The 15,747-nt window shown below is 43.9% G+C and overlaps 1 protein-coding gene across 4 annotated transcripts in view; it reads right to left on the reverse strand.

The window, feature by feature from the left end:
• Nucleotides 1-15,747, reverse strand: part of WDR33 (WD repeat domain 33) — a 466,488-nt gene that overhangs the window by 376,889 nt on the left and 73,852 nt on the right. For 3 of the 4 annotated variants that reach the window (XM_033958829.1, XM_033958830.1, XM_033958832.1), the window contains one exon: nucleotides 93-325. The exons of the other annotated variant lie outside the window; for it this stretch is intronic. In XM_033958829.1, coding sequence (XP_033814720.1) covers nucleotides 93-299 — 207 coding nt within the window. In that variant the 5' untranslated portion in view covers nucleotides 300-325. The remainder of the gene's footprint in view (nucleotides 1-92; nucleotides 326-15,747) is intronic. 4 annotated transcript variants of the gene reach the window in all.

Here is a 15,747-nt window from a genome sequence, read left to right on the forward strand (position 1 = left end):
ATATTACAGATGAGATGCCTTTGCTTAGGATCATCCCTACATTAATTGACCAATGCACAGTGCAGAAATCCACACCAGCAGACGGCTCTTACCGCCAAGTATTTAATTACTGAAGTGTTATAATCTATTGTTTTCCGGTTCACTGCTTTTCTCATGCGTTTCCCATCAAAAGTGAGCTGCTGCATCGCCTGCTGCTGTGCAAAGTCTGGTCGTTTATAGAAGAGCTGGCGAGGTGCCTGATGCTGAAATCTTGGCATGTGAAAGAAGCGTGGTGGAGATCCGATCTCAGTCGCCATCATGAAAGCTGATGTCTAAAAAAAAAACCCTGTAAACAAGAATACATGAACTGGTCAAGGCTGCAGCCAAGAGAGGAAAAGGCGAGATAAAAATCTGAGAGCATTTTAATAGCAGAAAGCAACTAAAGCAATATGACATGCCACCTAGAGATCAAGGTCATAAGATTCATTAAGCTTAGGCCACCTTTTCACTCCTGTTTAAGTGAACAGTTTTTAGGTACTGAAAATAATTCTGATGCAGGATGGGCATTCGCACTTCAAAAATGTGTTCTTATAAACTACCGTGCTCCCCCAAAATTCACGGGGGTTCCGTTACAGGAACCCTCGTGAATTTCAAAAAACCGAGAATACGGTTTTTCAGCTGATCGAAGTCAGGAGAGGGAAGCTGGGGCTCCGGCAGTGCTTAAATTGTACTCACGAAGGCAGGCACATTTTCCAATCGCCTCTTCCTGGTACTAAAGTCATGGTTACACCAATCAGGAGCTGCTATGATACGCCAGATAGCGTGTCAAAGCAGCTCCTGATTGATGTAACCATGACTTTAGTACCAGGAAGAGGCAGTCGGAAAATACCGCAAATTACCGAGTCCGAGATTTGCGAATTCACGGGATTTACAGTATATCAAATTCTGCATTTTCTATGCTAATATATGGAATGCCTTATATAGCGTAAAAACAAAAAAGTGCAATAATCTAAATATATTCTCCGTGTCAGAAATAATTCTCTCATAGTACTCAAACTTTTGATGAGGTGAAAAATCAGTAAGTTCAGTGGCTATAGAACAGAGGTCTCAAACTCAAACCCTTTGCAGGGCCACATTTTGTATTTGTAGGTACTTAGAGGGCCTCAGAAAAAATAGTTAATGTCTTATTAAAGAAATGACAATTTTGCATGAGGTAAAACTCTTTATAGTTTATAAATTTTTCCTTTTGGCTAAGTCTTAATAATAATAATATTGTAATTTATAGGGTTATTCCATGTCAAGTGATCAAGGGCTCCCTGCATGACCATCACGGATTTTGATAAAACTTTATGCACAAAGTCCCACATGTATCAAACGAACTTTGGTAAAGTTTTAGTTTCGCCTGTGGAATATTCGTGGAGATATAGCCATTTGTTTGACCCCATACTGCAATGACATACAGTACGACAGTGACATTCTGACAACTTTGAGACACAATATCTCATGAGCTATGTTTCCAAAAAAACTGAAACTTAGCTACCCAGCACAACTTTTGGAGCTCTATTCAGTGCTACCAATAATAATTTTTGTCGAGCACTGAGTGAATGGCTGAATTACAGTAAACTTGGCCGGGGGAGAGCTTTTTTCTTTTTTAATGGGAGAGATTGTGTGTCTTTAACACACATCTGTGCCATAAAAAAAAAAGAAGCCCTAATAGTAGTGACAGGACACTTTTGGAGACTAAAAAATTACATTTTTTCACAGCATTTGTCTCAGTTTAACCTGCCAGGTTTTATGATTTTAAACATTGTTCACAACTTTTTCCCGCCCTTATGTTCTTACCAAAGAGGATATACCCAGCATACCGGAATCCATCAGGCTATATGCTGGAAGTGAAAACGGGAAACTGACAGGATTAACGGTCAGTTTAGAAGAGGTACGCAGGCAGATTGATAGGTTCAAAAGCAATAAATCCCCAGAACCGGATGACATTCATCTGAGGGTCATCAAGGAAGTGAAAGAGACCATAGCTGAACTGCTTCAACTGATAGCCAATCTGTCGATTAAAACGGGAAAGATTCCAGAGGACTGGAAGGTGGTGAATGTTACGCCGATCTTCAAAAAAGGTTCAAGAGGAGACCCAGGAAACTACAGACCGGTGAGTCTGACCTTGGTACCGGGAAAGATAGTAGAGGCGCTGATAAAGGACTGCATCATTGATCACCTTGATGGACACAGTCTGGTGAGGACCAGCCAGCACGGTTTCAGCATCTTATCTGACAAACTTGCTGCACTTCTTCAAGGGAATGAACAGGCAGATAGACACTGTATATCTGGACTTTCAGAAGGCATTCAACAAGGTTCTGCATGAATAACTACTTCAGAAAATTGCGAGCCATGGAATAGAGGGTGAAATACTCACGTGGATTAAAAACTGGCTGAAGCATAGGAAACAGAGTGTGGGGGTAAATGGACAATACTTGGACTGGAAAAACGTCACCAGTGAGGTACCGTAGGGGTCGGTGCTTGGACCCGTGCTCTTCAACATCTTTATAAACGATCTGGACATAGGTACGACGAGCGAGGTGATTAAATTTGTGGACAATACAAAGTTATTCAGAGTAGTGAAGACGCAGGGGGACTGCGAAAATCTGCAACGTGACATAATCAGGCTCGAGAAATGGGCATTGACATGGCAGATGAGGTTCAACGTGGACAAGTGTAAAGTGATGCATGCCAGTGACAAAAATCTCATACATGAATACAGGGACTTGGGAGTTGTTATCGACAAATCGATGAAGCCGTCCACGCAATGTGCGATGGCAGCAAAAAGGGCGAACAGAATGCTAGGAATGATAAAGAAGGGGATCATGAACAGATCAGAGAAGGTTATCATGCCGTTGTACCGGATCATGGTGCGCCCCCACCTGGAGTACTGCGTACAGCACTGGTCGCCGTACATGAAGGAGGACACGGTACTACTCGAAAGGGTCCAGCGAAGAGTGACTAAGATGGTTAAGGGGTTGGAGGAGCTGCCGTACAGCGAAAGATTAGCGAAACTGGGCCTCTTCTCCCTCAAACAGAGGAGATTGAGAGGGGACATGTTCGAAACATTCAAGGTACTGAAGGGGCTAGACTTAGTAGATAATGACAGGTTGTTCTCCCTCTCCAAGGTAGGAGAACAAGAGGGCACTCTCTAAAGTTGAAAGGGGATAGATTCCGTACAAACGTAAGGAAGCTCTTCTTTACCCAGAGTGGTAAAAAACTGGAACGCTCTTCCGGAGTCTGTCACAGGGGAAAACACCCTCTAGGGATTCAAGACAAAGTTAGACAAGTTCCTGCTGAACAAGTACGTACGCTGATAGGGCTAGTCTCAGTTAGGGCGCTGGTCTTTGACCAGCGGGCCGCCACATAAGCAGATTACTGCGCATGATGGACCACTGGTCTGACCCAGCAGCGGCAATTCTTATGTTCTTATATGTTCTGTCGTATTAAGGTTTGTAGTTCCTCCTTTTATCATTATGTTTTTGGATAGTTAATTGTTTTGTTATATGCGAGACTGAATATTTAAATTACTGTGTTCCCTTTTTATTTGTACATCGCTTAGAAATACTGATAAGCGTTTAATCAAATTTTTATAGAACTTGAAACTTGTCACTGCTGTTAAGACTCTTCGCAGGTGTCAATTGCTCACTGAGCGATTGATCGGTCGCATTTGCATACAAACTTGATAGCACATCAATCGATGCCAGAGAATCGCCCAACAGCAATCCAGTCAATATCTTTAGTGCATCTAGCCCATTATTCCTATCCTTATTTCATTGCATTGGCTCTCAGTCTTGGCTAGAATCAAATTTAAAACCTTAACTTTAATCTATAAGGCTTTGAACAATGCTGCATCTATGTTTTATCCACTTTGATACTACAAACTAAGAATATACTTGAGATCTTAAAATCAGAATTTAATGGGGAATACCATCTTTTAGTTTTTGTATAATTAATTTGCTAGGGCTCCATGTTTCTATTTTTCAAGTGGCTGGCCCAACATATTGTACCAACAGAATTAAGGAAAATTGATTCATTGTTAGTATTTAGAAAACAATTAAAGACTTGTATGCTGTAAATTATTTGGAATGACCTACAATCCAAAACATTACCTTATATAGATTTTATTATATTAAACAGTTAAGAGTGACAGTTGATTTTTTTAAACAAAATTTTATGGTACAAGCTTCATAAAATTTTATGATTTGAGATAATTGAGGTTTAAGTGTTTTGTTTTTAGCTATATTATTTTGTAATTGCTATTTTGTTTAATATATATTTTGTAAACCATCAAGAACTTTAGACTATGCAGCAGTATATACATTTTTAAAAATAAAATAAAAAAATTAGAAAATGAAAAGCATGGAATAGCTTAGTGGGGAAAGTATTGTATTTATAATATTTATATTTCACACTATCCAAAGTTCTAGGCAGACTACAAATTAAAACGTACACAAACTAAAAAAGTACACACTATATACAAAATACAAACTTAGCACAATAACTTTCTGCCAACCCCTTGTAGTTCAGTGGCAATCCTAAATACTTTCAAGCTCTAATGTAACCATTACTTTCAAAAAGCACCAAAATAAATAACCCCACCTGTGTTAAATTGCACAGATTCACATGATGACAGTTCTTGTTGGTTCCCTCTTTGGGTATAAGACTAGTATTAAGAGATAGGTGAGCTGGGCAAAAATTTGAGAGGGGGTAGCAAAGCCCATTGGTCCTCTTCAATTTTGCAAAGTTGGGGCCCAAAACCCAACAAGCAGCACCTACTGTTGGAGCTCATAAAAGAACACATTCTCACATACTACACACCTAGAGGGGAAACAAGCACTCACAGGTACTAACACAGCAACACCAGCAGACTCACAACAAACAGGAAGACAGCAGACAGAAGTCAGAAATCATCCAGTCAACAGAGACAGAAGGTTCACAACAAATCACTCAGACAACTCAGAAGGGAAGCAAGAAATGGAAGCCCAAGGAAGTCAGAAGATGAGCTTTCCAGTCTTCTGTACCGGCTGCAATATGTATGACTACCTCCCTTCGGGGATTCGGGCATACATTTGTAGTTAGTGCATGGAGCTGGATAGCTTGAAACGGCAAGTCCGGCTACTAGAGGAGACAGTGATGGAACTAAAAGAACTCCTCACCTTTGAAGATAGAATCTGCAAACAGGAGAAGTTTCTAGTGGAGTTCAGTGCAAACGAAGAGGTCAAGGAGCTAGAAAAATTCACAGAGGAAGCTCACCAGCAACATGTGGAGATCCTAGGGCTGGAGAACTGTACCCGAGCAACCCAGGAAGATGGCTTGGAAGAGAGCAGAGAAGACACCCCTACAAATTCAGAAGAGACTGAAGCTGAGATAGGAGACGACCGCACATCAGGAGAAAGAGAGAGAACGCATGAAGACGTCCCCCCACACAAAGAGCCGAAAACAACTTCAAGCGTATCGCAGGAGGAAGAAGATTGGCCCTACACCATGGACGTGGATTTACGACCCCTAAGGAACCTCCGAATAAAGAAGATGGGGATCTTCATAGGAGACTCCATTATACGTCATGTGGACAACCACACCGCAGGAGGGAGAGAGGATAGAATTGTCACCTGCCTGCCTGGAGCAAGAGTGAAGGATGTGGCAGCGCAGGGGGAAAGGACACTGCTGTGTTTATTCACGTGGGAACCAACGATGTGAGCGGATGGAAGTATGACAGGGAAGAGATGAAGGGCCAGCTCCGCTCACTCGGAAGAAAACTGAAGATCAGGAAGGTGAAGGTGGCTTTCTCCGAGATCTTCCCGGTACCAAGAGTGGATGGAAAGAGACAAGGGGAATTGCAAGCGATCAACGCCTGGATGAGACAATGGTGCGAAGAGGAAGGCTTTGACTTCATGCGCAACTGGACAGTGTTCTGGGGAAAAAGCAAGTTCTACAGAAAGGACGGACTACACCTCAACAAGAAAGGAGCAAGAGTATTGGCAGGCAACATGAAGAGGGCCATTGAGAAGGCTTTAAACTAAAGGACAGGGGAAAGCCGATAGTCGATCACCAGTCGATGGCCCGGGCGACAGGATACCCCGAAGAAGAAACTATGGATAACTTCTCAGACACGTGAGGGAACGACCACAAAGCAAAAAAGGGAGACAACGCAGGAGCAGAAAAAGGATACCGTGAAAGAAACAGTAGAGACTGCTAAGCTTAGAAAGTCCAAGAAGGTAACACAAAGGGAACTCAAACGTATGTATACGAATGCTAGAAGTCTGAGAAACAAAATGGGAGAATTAGAGACAATAGCAAGACACGATGAATTGGAAATCATTGGCATAACAGAAATATGGTGGAATGATGAAAACAAATGGGACACAGTACTACAGGGATACAAACTATACAGAAGAGATAGACTAGGTCAGAAAGGTGGAGGTATTGCCCTATATGTTCAGAATGGAGTAGAAACTGTTAGAGAGGCTACGACGGAAAGGACAGAGAAGCTGGAGTCCCTCTGGATCAAGATTCCTAGACACAATGGTGCAGACACAAAAATTGGCCTTTACTATCGACCCCCAGGACAGATGGAGGAGACAGACTCAGAAATGATAGAGGAAATTAAACAAGAATGTAAGACAGGTAATGTAATAATCATGGGAGACTTCAATTTCCCGGGGATAGACTAGAACCTGGGAACCTCGAACTGCGGCAAGGAGACCAAGTTCCTGGAAGCGCTAGGGGACTGCTTCATGGAACAAATGGGAGAGCCGTCAAGAGGAAACGCCACCTTGGACTTGGTACTAAACGGCATTACGGGACTGACAAAAGAAGTAAAAGTCACGGTCCTGCTGGGGACGAGCGATCACAACATGATCAACTTTAAACTTGACATCGGGAAAGGGAAATGTACCAAAATTTTAACCACGACCTTAAACTTTAAAAAAGGAAGATACGATAGCATGAGAGCCATGGTGAAACAACGGTTCAAGAAAAAGATGAACAAAGTTAAAACGGTAGATCAGGCATGGTCCCTACTGCAAAATACTATCACGGAAGCACAAAATCTCTACATTCCGTGGATTTCCAAAGAAAGGAAAACTAAAGGCAAAGGAGAACCGGCATGGCTTACTAGAGAGGTGAAGGAAGCCATAAAAGAAAAGAAAGACTCCTTTAAAAAATGGAAACGCACGAAAACAACCAAAGCTTGGAACAAACAAAAAGATGATCAGAAGAAATGTTAAAAGGCAGTGAGGGATGCCAAAAAGGACTATGAGGAGAAAATAGCGCAAAAGGCCAAAAATTTCAAGCCCTTCTTTAGATACATAAAAGGAAAAAAGGTGGGACCGCTGGATGATCAGGGAAGAAAATGGTACATCAAGGAAGACAAAAAATTGCACACAGTAAATATGGATTAATCTGGTAAATATGGATAAATCTGAATTGTTGAGTGTAACCTTAGGGGTGGAGGATCAACGTCGGTTAGCTGATCGGTTTCCTTTTCGCTGGGCACCTGGGGTTATTCGCTATCTGGGGATCCGTATACCTACTGATTTATCCCAATTGTATACAGCTAACTATGCAAGGATTATTCACCAAGTTCGAACTGATATTCAACGCTGGAATGGGTTTTGGTTGTCTTGGTGGGGCCGCATTGCAGTTTTAAAAATGAATGTCTTACCCCGTTTGCTCTTTCTCTTTCAAACACTGCCGGTTGCAGTCCCATATTTGGTGCTGAAACAGTTACATGGTTTGTTTTTTCGTTTTATTTGGCAGGGGAAACCTCCTCGTATTTCTAGAGCTGCTTTGTGGGCGGCCAGGGATAGAGGGGGGCGTGCGGTGCCAAATTTGTTGTGGTACTACCGGGCTGCTCAGCTGCGGCTCTTATTAGATTGGGAGATCGCTGATTTTAAGTTGGCGGTGCGCCTGGAACAGCGTTTTGTGGGACGCCCCTGTTTGAAACATTGGCTTTGGTCTTCCTCGATGGGTATTAGGAAATTGGCTGTTCCAGGGAACCCGTTTTTGGAACATCTTTTGAAAATGTGGTGTGTTACTAGAAGGCGCTGGGGGGCTGGGGTAGTCCCATCGATTCTTGGTGCGATGCGGGAGGAGCCAATGTTCCCGGCCGGTGGGGAAAGCTCTGTTTTTGTGCGGTGGGCAAGATTGGGGTTATATACCTTTCGCGATGTGCTTCAGAAGGGGGTCCTGGTGTCTTTTGAAACCTTCCGGATTAGTGCTGCCTTGCCCGAGGGAGATTTTCTGGCCTATTCTCAGATACGTCATTTTCTTAATTCTCAGAAGTGGGATAGGGGGCCCATTCAATCTCTCGACCCTTTTGCTCACATGTGGGTCACTCTTAGGAACATGCCTAAACCCATCTCTGTTCTTTACCAATATATACGGGGCTCCTTTTCTTTTCCGGCTCTCTATCAGCGGGCTTGGGAGGTGGACTTGCACTGTACTTTTTCTGATGTGGAGTGGTCTAGAATTCACCTGGAAGTGGGCAAGGCCTCCTCTTGTGCACTTATTTTTTTTTTTTTTTTATTATATTTTTATTATTTTCAACTTAAATTTCAAGTATTACACTTGTACAGAAAGCAAGAATAGAATGGATATCAAATACAATAGTAATATAATTCCTAAGTTAACAATTATACTATTTATGCTCAAGTCCACAAATTCTCTTGTGCACTTATTAAGGAAAATGCCTATAAAGTAGTCCTCCGCTGGTACTATACGCCTGCCCGTCTCCAGCGCATGTTTCCCACTGTTTCTGCATTGTGTTGGAGATGTGGGCTGGATAAGGGGACCTTTTTGCATATATGGTGGGACTGTCCAGTTTTGAAGCCCTTTTGGAGGAAAGTAGTGGAATGTTTATCACACTTGTTACAGATTTTATTGCCTTTTTCTCCTCAGGGATGTTTATTAGGCCTTTACAATGTTAGTCTATATTCCTGGCAAACCAAGCTCCGGCGCTGGGGTTTGGCGGCCGCTAAATGCTTGATTGCAGCTCATTGGAAACAGGGTCTGGCACCTACTCATTTGGATTGGACTTTAAAGCTTCAGTTTATTTCTCAAATGGAACTGTCTATTGCAAAACGTCATGGGTACTTTTATACTTACACCCGGACTTGGACACGAATATTAGAAAAAATCGAATCTTTACATTGAGCTTCTTTCTGGGGGGGGGGATTGTGCTTGAGGGGGACGTACCTGAAGAAACAACAGGGGGTCCCTCCTGAAGGGTGTTGATGCTGGAGGGGTGGGGGGGGGTACTGTGGAGTTCTGGTTACTGATAAATATTGGGGGCTTGTTACTACTGTTGGGAGCTATTTTTGATATTTGTACTGATGGAGGAGCATTCTGTGTATTGGTGTGTTTATTAGGTGCTTGCTTCACATTTGTTGTCCCTGACATTTATATTCTGATTTGTATATTTTCACACTACAAAACTTTTAATAAACATTTATTGATAAAAAAAAAAAAAAAATTGCACACAGACTAAATTCCTTCTTTGCGTCTATCTTTACGAAGGAGGACACCGCAACAATACCAGAAGCAGTGAAAGTGTTCAAAGGAGTAATAGAGGACAGCCTCACCACAGTAGAAGTGGACTTGGACCAGATATACTACCAGATCGACAATCTTAAAAGCGGCAAATGCCCTGGACCTGATGGAATTCATCCGAGAGTCTTAAAAGAACTGAAGGTTGAAATTGGAGAGCTTTTGCAAAAACTTGCCAACCTGCCAATTAGAACTGGACAGATACCGGACGAATGGAAGATAGCGAATGTCACGCAAATTTTCATAAAAGGATCAAGAGGAGAACCGGGCAACTACAGACCTGTGAGTCTTACGTCTGTCCCTGGAAAGATGGTTGAAGCATAGTCCGGCACTTGGATACACATGACCTGATGAGAGCCAGTCAACAAGGCTTCAGGCTTCAGGAAAGGGAAATCATGTTTGACGAATTTACTTCAATTTTTTGAGACTGTGAACAAAGAAAATGATTGTGGAGAACTGGTGGACATAATATACAGTGGTGCCTCACACAACGAACTTAATTGGTTCCAGGAGCAAGTTTGTTATGCGAAAAGTTCGTTATGTGAAACGCGTTTTCCCATAACAATACATGTTAAAAAAAATAATTCGTTCTGTAGCATAAAATATGCTAAGATGACATAAAAAAAGATAAATTTTTTGTTATTATTTTTATTTAGATACATCTAAAAACATACATCTCCCTGTCCTTTTACTTCCACTATCTTCCTATCCCATCTCTATTCCCTTTTGTCCCTCTCCCCATGATCAATCATCTCACCACCTCTCTCTGCCCTCACCCTCAGGGTTCAAGATTGCTTCCACTCTTTTTCCTGTTGTTCTCTCTGCCTGTCACCCTATGATTTAGCATCCCTTCTGCCCTTGTCCAATATTTCCCCTTCTCTCCCTCCCTCTCATCCCCTGCTCCAACATGTGCTTTCAGCGGCCTTCTCCCCCCTTAAGCGTCTTTTCTTCTCCACTCCACCTTTCCTCCCTCCCTGCCTCCACCTTTGTGGTGCTTTTGCACCCGACCGACAACAGAACAGGCCCGGTCGGACAAATCTCCCTGTCCTGTAGCCGCAAATCTAAATTACCTTCTTACAGCAGCTGGATTATTGAAGCTGCTGTAAGAGGTAATTTAGATTCGCGGCTACAGGGCAGGGAGGTTTGTCGGCCGGGCCTGTTGTCGGTCGATCGGGGGACCTGACCAGCTGTGCACATTCTTCGGGGCGGACCGCCCCCTCCCCCCTCTTTCGTTCGCCATTGCCTTCTTCCTACCTGCCCTGCCGCAGCCGCACACAGCCGACCGGAAGTCTTCCTGATGTCAGCGCTGACGTCGGAGGAAGGGAGGGCTTTGCTTAAGCCCTCCCTCCGAAGTCAGCGCTGACATCGGGAAGATTTCCGTTCGGCTGTGTGCTGCGACAGGGCAGGTAAGGAGAAGGAGACTACCCTTGCGGCTTGACCAACCCCGCTGCGATCCAACCCCGCAGGAACCCCGGAAGGATGCAGCTCGGGCGACTTCGTTGTGTGAAACGAAGTCCGTTGTACGAATCAAGACATAAAGTTCGTTGTGCGCAGCGTTCGCTGTGCGAGGCGGCCGTTATGCGAGGCACCACTGTACTTGGACTTCCAGAAAGCGTTCGACAAGGTTCCACATGAAAGACTTCTCAGGAAACTACAAAGTCATGGAATAGAGGGAGATATACTAAGATGGATAGGCAAATGGCTGGAGAACAGAAATCAGAGAGTAGGCATAAAAGGGAAGTTCTCAGACTGGGAGAAAGTGACTAGCGGTGTGCCCCAGGGCTCGGTTCTTGGGACCATTTTATTTAATAGTTTCATCAATGACCTAGAACAGTGGTCTCAAACTCAAACCCTTTGCGGGGCCACATTTTGGATTTGTAGGTACTTGGAGGGCCGCAGAAAAAATAGTTAATGTCTTATTAAAGAAATGACAATTTTGCATGAGGTAAAACTCTTTATAGTTTATAAAACTTTCCTTTAACAATTAAAAGGAAAGATATATAAACTATAAAGAGTTTTACCTCATGCAAAATTGTCATTTCTTTAATAAGACATTAACTATTTTTTCTGCGGCCCTCCAAGTACTCTATTTTTTTCTGCAGCACTCACATTTAAAGTTCAATATCTTTTCTTTCTCAAAACTGGCACATTTCAATCACTAAATTGAAAATAAAATCATTTTCCTACCTTTGTTTGGTAATTTCATCAGTCTCTGGTTGCACTTTATTCTTCTGACTGTGCATCCAATACTTCTTCCCTTCTTTCAGCCTCCTGTATGCTTCCTCTCCTCCAGACCTCATTCCCTCCCCCAACTTTTTCTTTCTTTCTCTGTCTGTCTTTCTCTGATTCCGTGCCCATTTTTTTGCTTTGTTTCTGGCTCCCTGTCCCCACCCCACCTTCTTTCTTCCTTCCTTCCTGCCCTCCCCCATGCCACCACCGCCGCGGAATAGGCTGCTGCCGCTCCCGCTATCGGGAACAGGCAGAGATCTCCCTGCTTCTCTTCTGCACCGGGCCGACCAACTCTCGCCGTCAATTCTAACGTCAGAAAGGACGTTCCGGGCAGCCAGGCAGCGATTGGCTAGCCAGAACGTCCTCTCGACGTCAGAATTGACATCGGGCTGCGAGAGTTGGTTGGCCCCGCAGGGAAGAGAAGCAGGGAGATCAAAGAACACGGTGCCGGCCTGATCCCCAATGGCAGCAGTGAGAAGGGAAGGGAAGCAGGTTCGGCACCACTACTCTAGACGAGCCGCAAGCCGCATTCCAGGGAGAACAGTGGACCGCCCCCCCTTGGTACGCCACTGGAGCAGCAGCGTGTGTGGCCGGCTCGTTTGTTCAAAGCCGCGGGTGGCGGCTCCTTGCGAGATCCGTGCCTGCGTCTGATGCCTCTCTGATGTTATGACATCAGAGAGGGTTCCGATGCAAGAGTGGATAACGCAAGGAGCCGCCAACCCGCGGCTTTGAACGAACAAGCTGGCTGCTGCCTCCAGACCACGGGCCACAAATAAAACCTGGAGAGCCACATGCGGCCCATGGGCCGCGTGTTTGAGACCGCTGACCTAGAACAATGGTTCCCAAACCTGTCCTGGGGAACCCCCAGCCAGTCAGGTTTTCAAGATATCCCTAATGAATATGCATGAGAGAGATTTGCATACCTGTTACTTCCATTATATGCAAATCTCTCTCATGCATATTCATTAGGGATATCTTGAAAACCTGACTGGCTGGGGGTCCCCCAGGACAGGTTTGGGAACCACTGACCTAGAAGAAGGAACATCCAGTGAGATCAAGTTTGCAGACGACACAAAGCTATGCCGGGCAATCAGATCGCAGAAGGATAGCGAGGAACTCCAGAGTGACTTGTGTCAGTTAGAGAAATGGGCGGAGAAATGGCAGACGAAGTTTAATGTGGAAAAGTGCAAAGTAATGCATTTAAGCAGAAAGAACAAGGAACACGAGTATAGAATGTCAGGTGCAACTCTGAGTAAGAGTGAACAAGAAAAGGACTTGGGTATACTGATAGATAGGACCCTGAAACCATCAGCACAATGCGCGGCAGTGGCAAAGAAAGCAAATAGAATGTTAGGCATGATAAAGAAAGGAATCACGAGTAGATCGTAGAAAGTTATAATGCCGCTTTATAGAGCAATGGTCAGACCACACTTGGAATACTGTGTCCAACATTGGTCTCCCAACCAAGGATATAAAACTACTGGAGAGGGTGCAGAGACAAGCAACAAAGCTAATAAAAGGTATGAAGAACTTGGAATACGAGGAACGACTTAAGAGAATGGGATTGTTCTCCCTTGAGAAAAGGAGACTAAAAGGGGATATGATCGAGACTTTCAAAATAATTAAAGAAATCGACAAAATAGAGCAGGAAAAATTTTTTTTACAATGTCCAATATGACACGGACAAGAGGACATGGACTGAAGATAAGGGGGGGACAAATTCAGGACAAATATCAGAAAGTTCTGCTTCACGCAACGAGTGGTGGACACCTGAAATGCTCTCCAAGAGGAGGTTATTGCGGAATCCACCGTTCTAGGATTTAAAAGCAAACTAGATGCACATCTCCTTAAGAGAGGCATAGAGGGATATGGGTGACTAAAATTATACCAGGAGTACACCTGGCTAGGCCTCCGCGTGTGCGGATCGCCGGACTTGATGGACCAAAGGTCTGATTCGGAGATGGCAGTTCTTATGTTCTTAAAAATTTCAACGATCAGGAGATGAATATAAGGAAATGCAAAGTTCCTGAATATCTCTCAGCATATAGTCACTGGAAGGTTTTTGGTACCATCAAGACCTTGTCTAGAGGAGGCCATCATTCCCAAGTGGATAGCTGAAGCAGGTCAGTGAAGCAACCAATACGCCACCAATACGCCACCTATCATAACAAAGGGAGATCAAAATGTCCATTTGACAATATCCCAAGCACTCCATAAATCTAGCCATTACAGTAAGGTGACAAGAAACACAGTTACTCACCGTTAAGAGGTGTTATCCAGGGACAGCAGGCAGATATTCTCACATGTTGGTGACATCATCCACGGAGCCCCGATGCGGACAGCTGACAAGCAATCTTGCTTGAAGAATTTCAGAAAGTTCGCTCATGCCGCATTGCACATGTGTAAGTGCCTTCCCGCCCGACATAGGATGTGCGTCTCAGTTCAGGTAGCTAGCTAAGAAGCCAACCAGGGGAGGTAGGTGGGTTGTGAGAATATTTGCATGTTGTCCCTGGATACACCTGTTACAGTAACTGCTTTATCCCAGGACAAGTAGGCAGCATATTCTCACAAGTGGGTGACCTCCAAGCTAACCAGAATGGGATGGTGGGAGTGTTGGCGATTTAAGAGAATAAATTTTGTAATACTGTTTGGCCAGAGTAGCCACACCATCTGGAAAATGAATCCAGACAGTAATGTGAGGTGAATGTATGAACTGAGAACCAAGTGGCAGCTTTGCAGATTTCCTCAATAGGAGTAGATCTAAGGAAAGCGACAGAAGCTGCCATAGCTCTAACTTTGTGGGCAGTAACTCGACCTTCTAGTTGCAGACTAGCCTGAGCATAGCAAAACGAGATACAAGCTGCCAGCCAATTGGAGATTGAAATCTTGGCATCTGGATGGCCCAATTTGTTTGGATCAAAGGAGACAAAAAGTTGTGGAGAAGATCTATGTGAATTAGTCCTTTGCAAATAGAAGGCTAAAGCACGTTTGCAGTCCATAGTATGCAGAACTGTTTCTCCAAGTTGAGAATGAGGCTTGGGAAAACACACTGGAAGTATAATTGATTGATTAAGATGAAATTCTCTAACAACTTTTGGTAAGAACTTTGGATGAGTACGGAGTACCACCTTATCATGATGGAATACTGTGAAAGGAGGATTCGCTACCAAAGCTTGAAGCTCATTAACTCTGCGAGCAGACATGAGAGCAATGAGAAACACTACTTTCAAAGTGAGATATTTAAGATGAGCCATAGACATTGATTCAAATGGAGGCTTCTTCAGTGTAGCAAGAACCCTGAGATCCCAAACCACTGGAGGTGGTTTGGAAACAACAGGATGAGCAGAAAGAGGTTTCCCCTCTAGTGGTTGATGAAAAGCAGCAATTGCGCTGAGATGGAAGTTATGTCATGAGATACCAAGTTGTCAGATGTAGAGACTGTAGGTTGGGATGAAGAAGAGAACCTTGACTGTGTAACCAGAGATGGAAAAACTGGTAGGAGTGGTTTCCTGCTGCTGAGTTGAAGCAGGAGGGAGAACCAAGGTTGTCTGGGCCACCGAGAAGCTATGAGAATCATGGTGGCATGGTCGTGTTTGAGTTTGACAAGTGTCTTGGGCATGAGAGGGAATGGAGGAAATGCATACTGGAACCTGTCCATCCATTCCAGAAGAAAAGTATCTGCCTCCAGGCAGTGAGGAGAGTAAATTCTGGAGCAAAATTGAGGCAGTTTGTTGATGTGGGGAGACGCAAAAAGATCTATCTGAGGAGTCCCCCACTGAGAAAATATGTGATGGAGAGATGGAGAATTGAGTGTCCATTCATGAGGTTGTAGGAGATGACTCAATTTGTCAGCCAGTAAATTTTTCTCTCCTTGAATATAGACAGCTTTCAGAAAATTGTTGTGAAGAATTGCCCAATTCCAAACCTTCTGAGCTTCCTTGTAAA

Source organism: Geotrypetes seraphini, chromosome 9 (assembly GCF_902459505.1).
Source record: "Geotrypetes seraphini chromosome 9, aGeoSer1.1, whole genome shotgun sequence".
Classification (NCBI taxonomy): domain Eukaryota; kingdom Metazoa; phylum Chordata; class Amphibia; order Gymnophiona; family Dermophiidae; genus Geotrypetes; species Geotrypetes seraphini.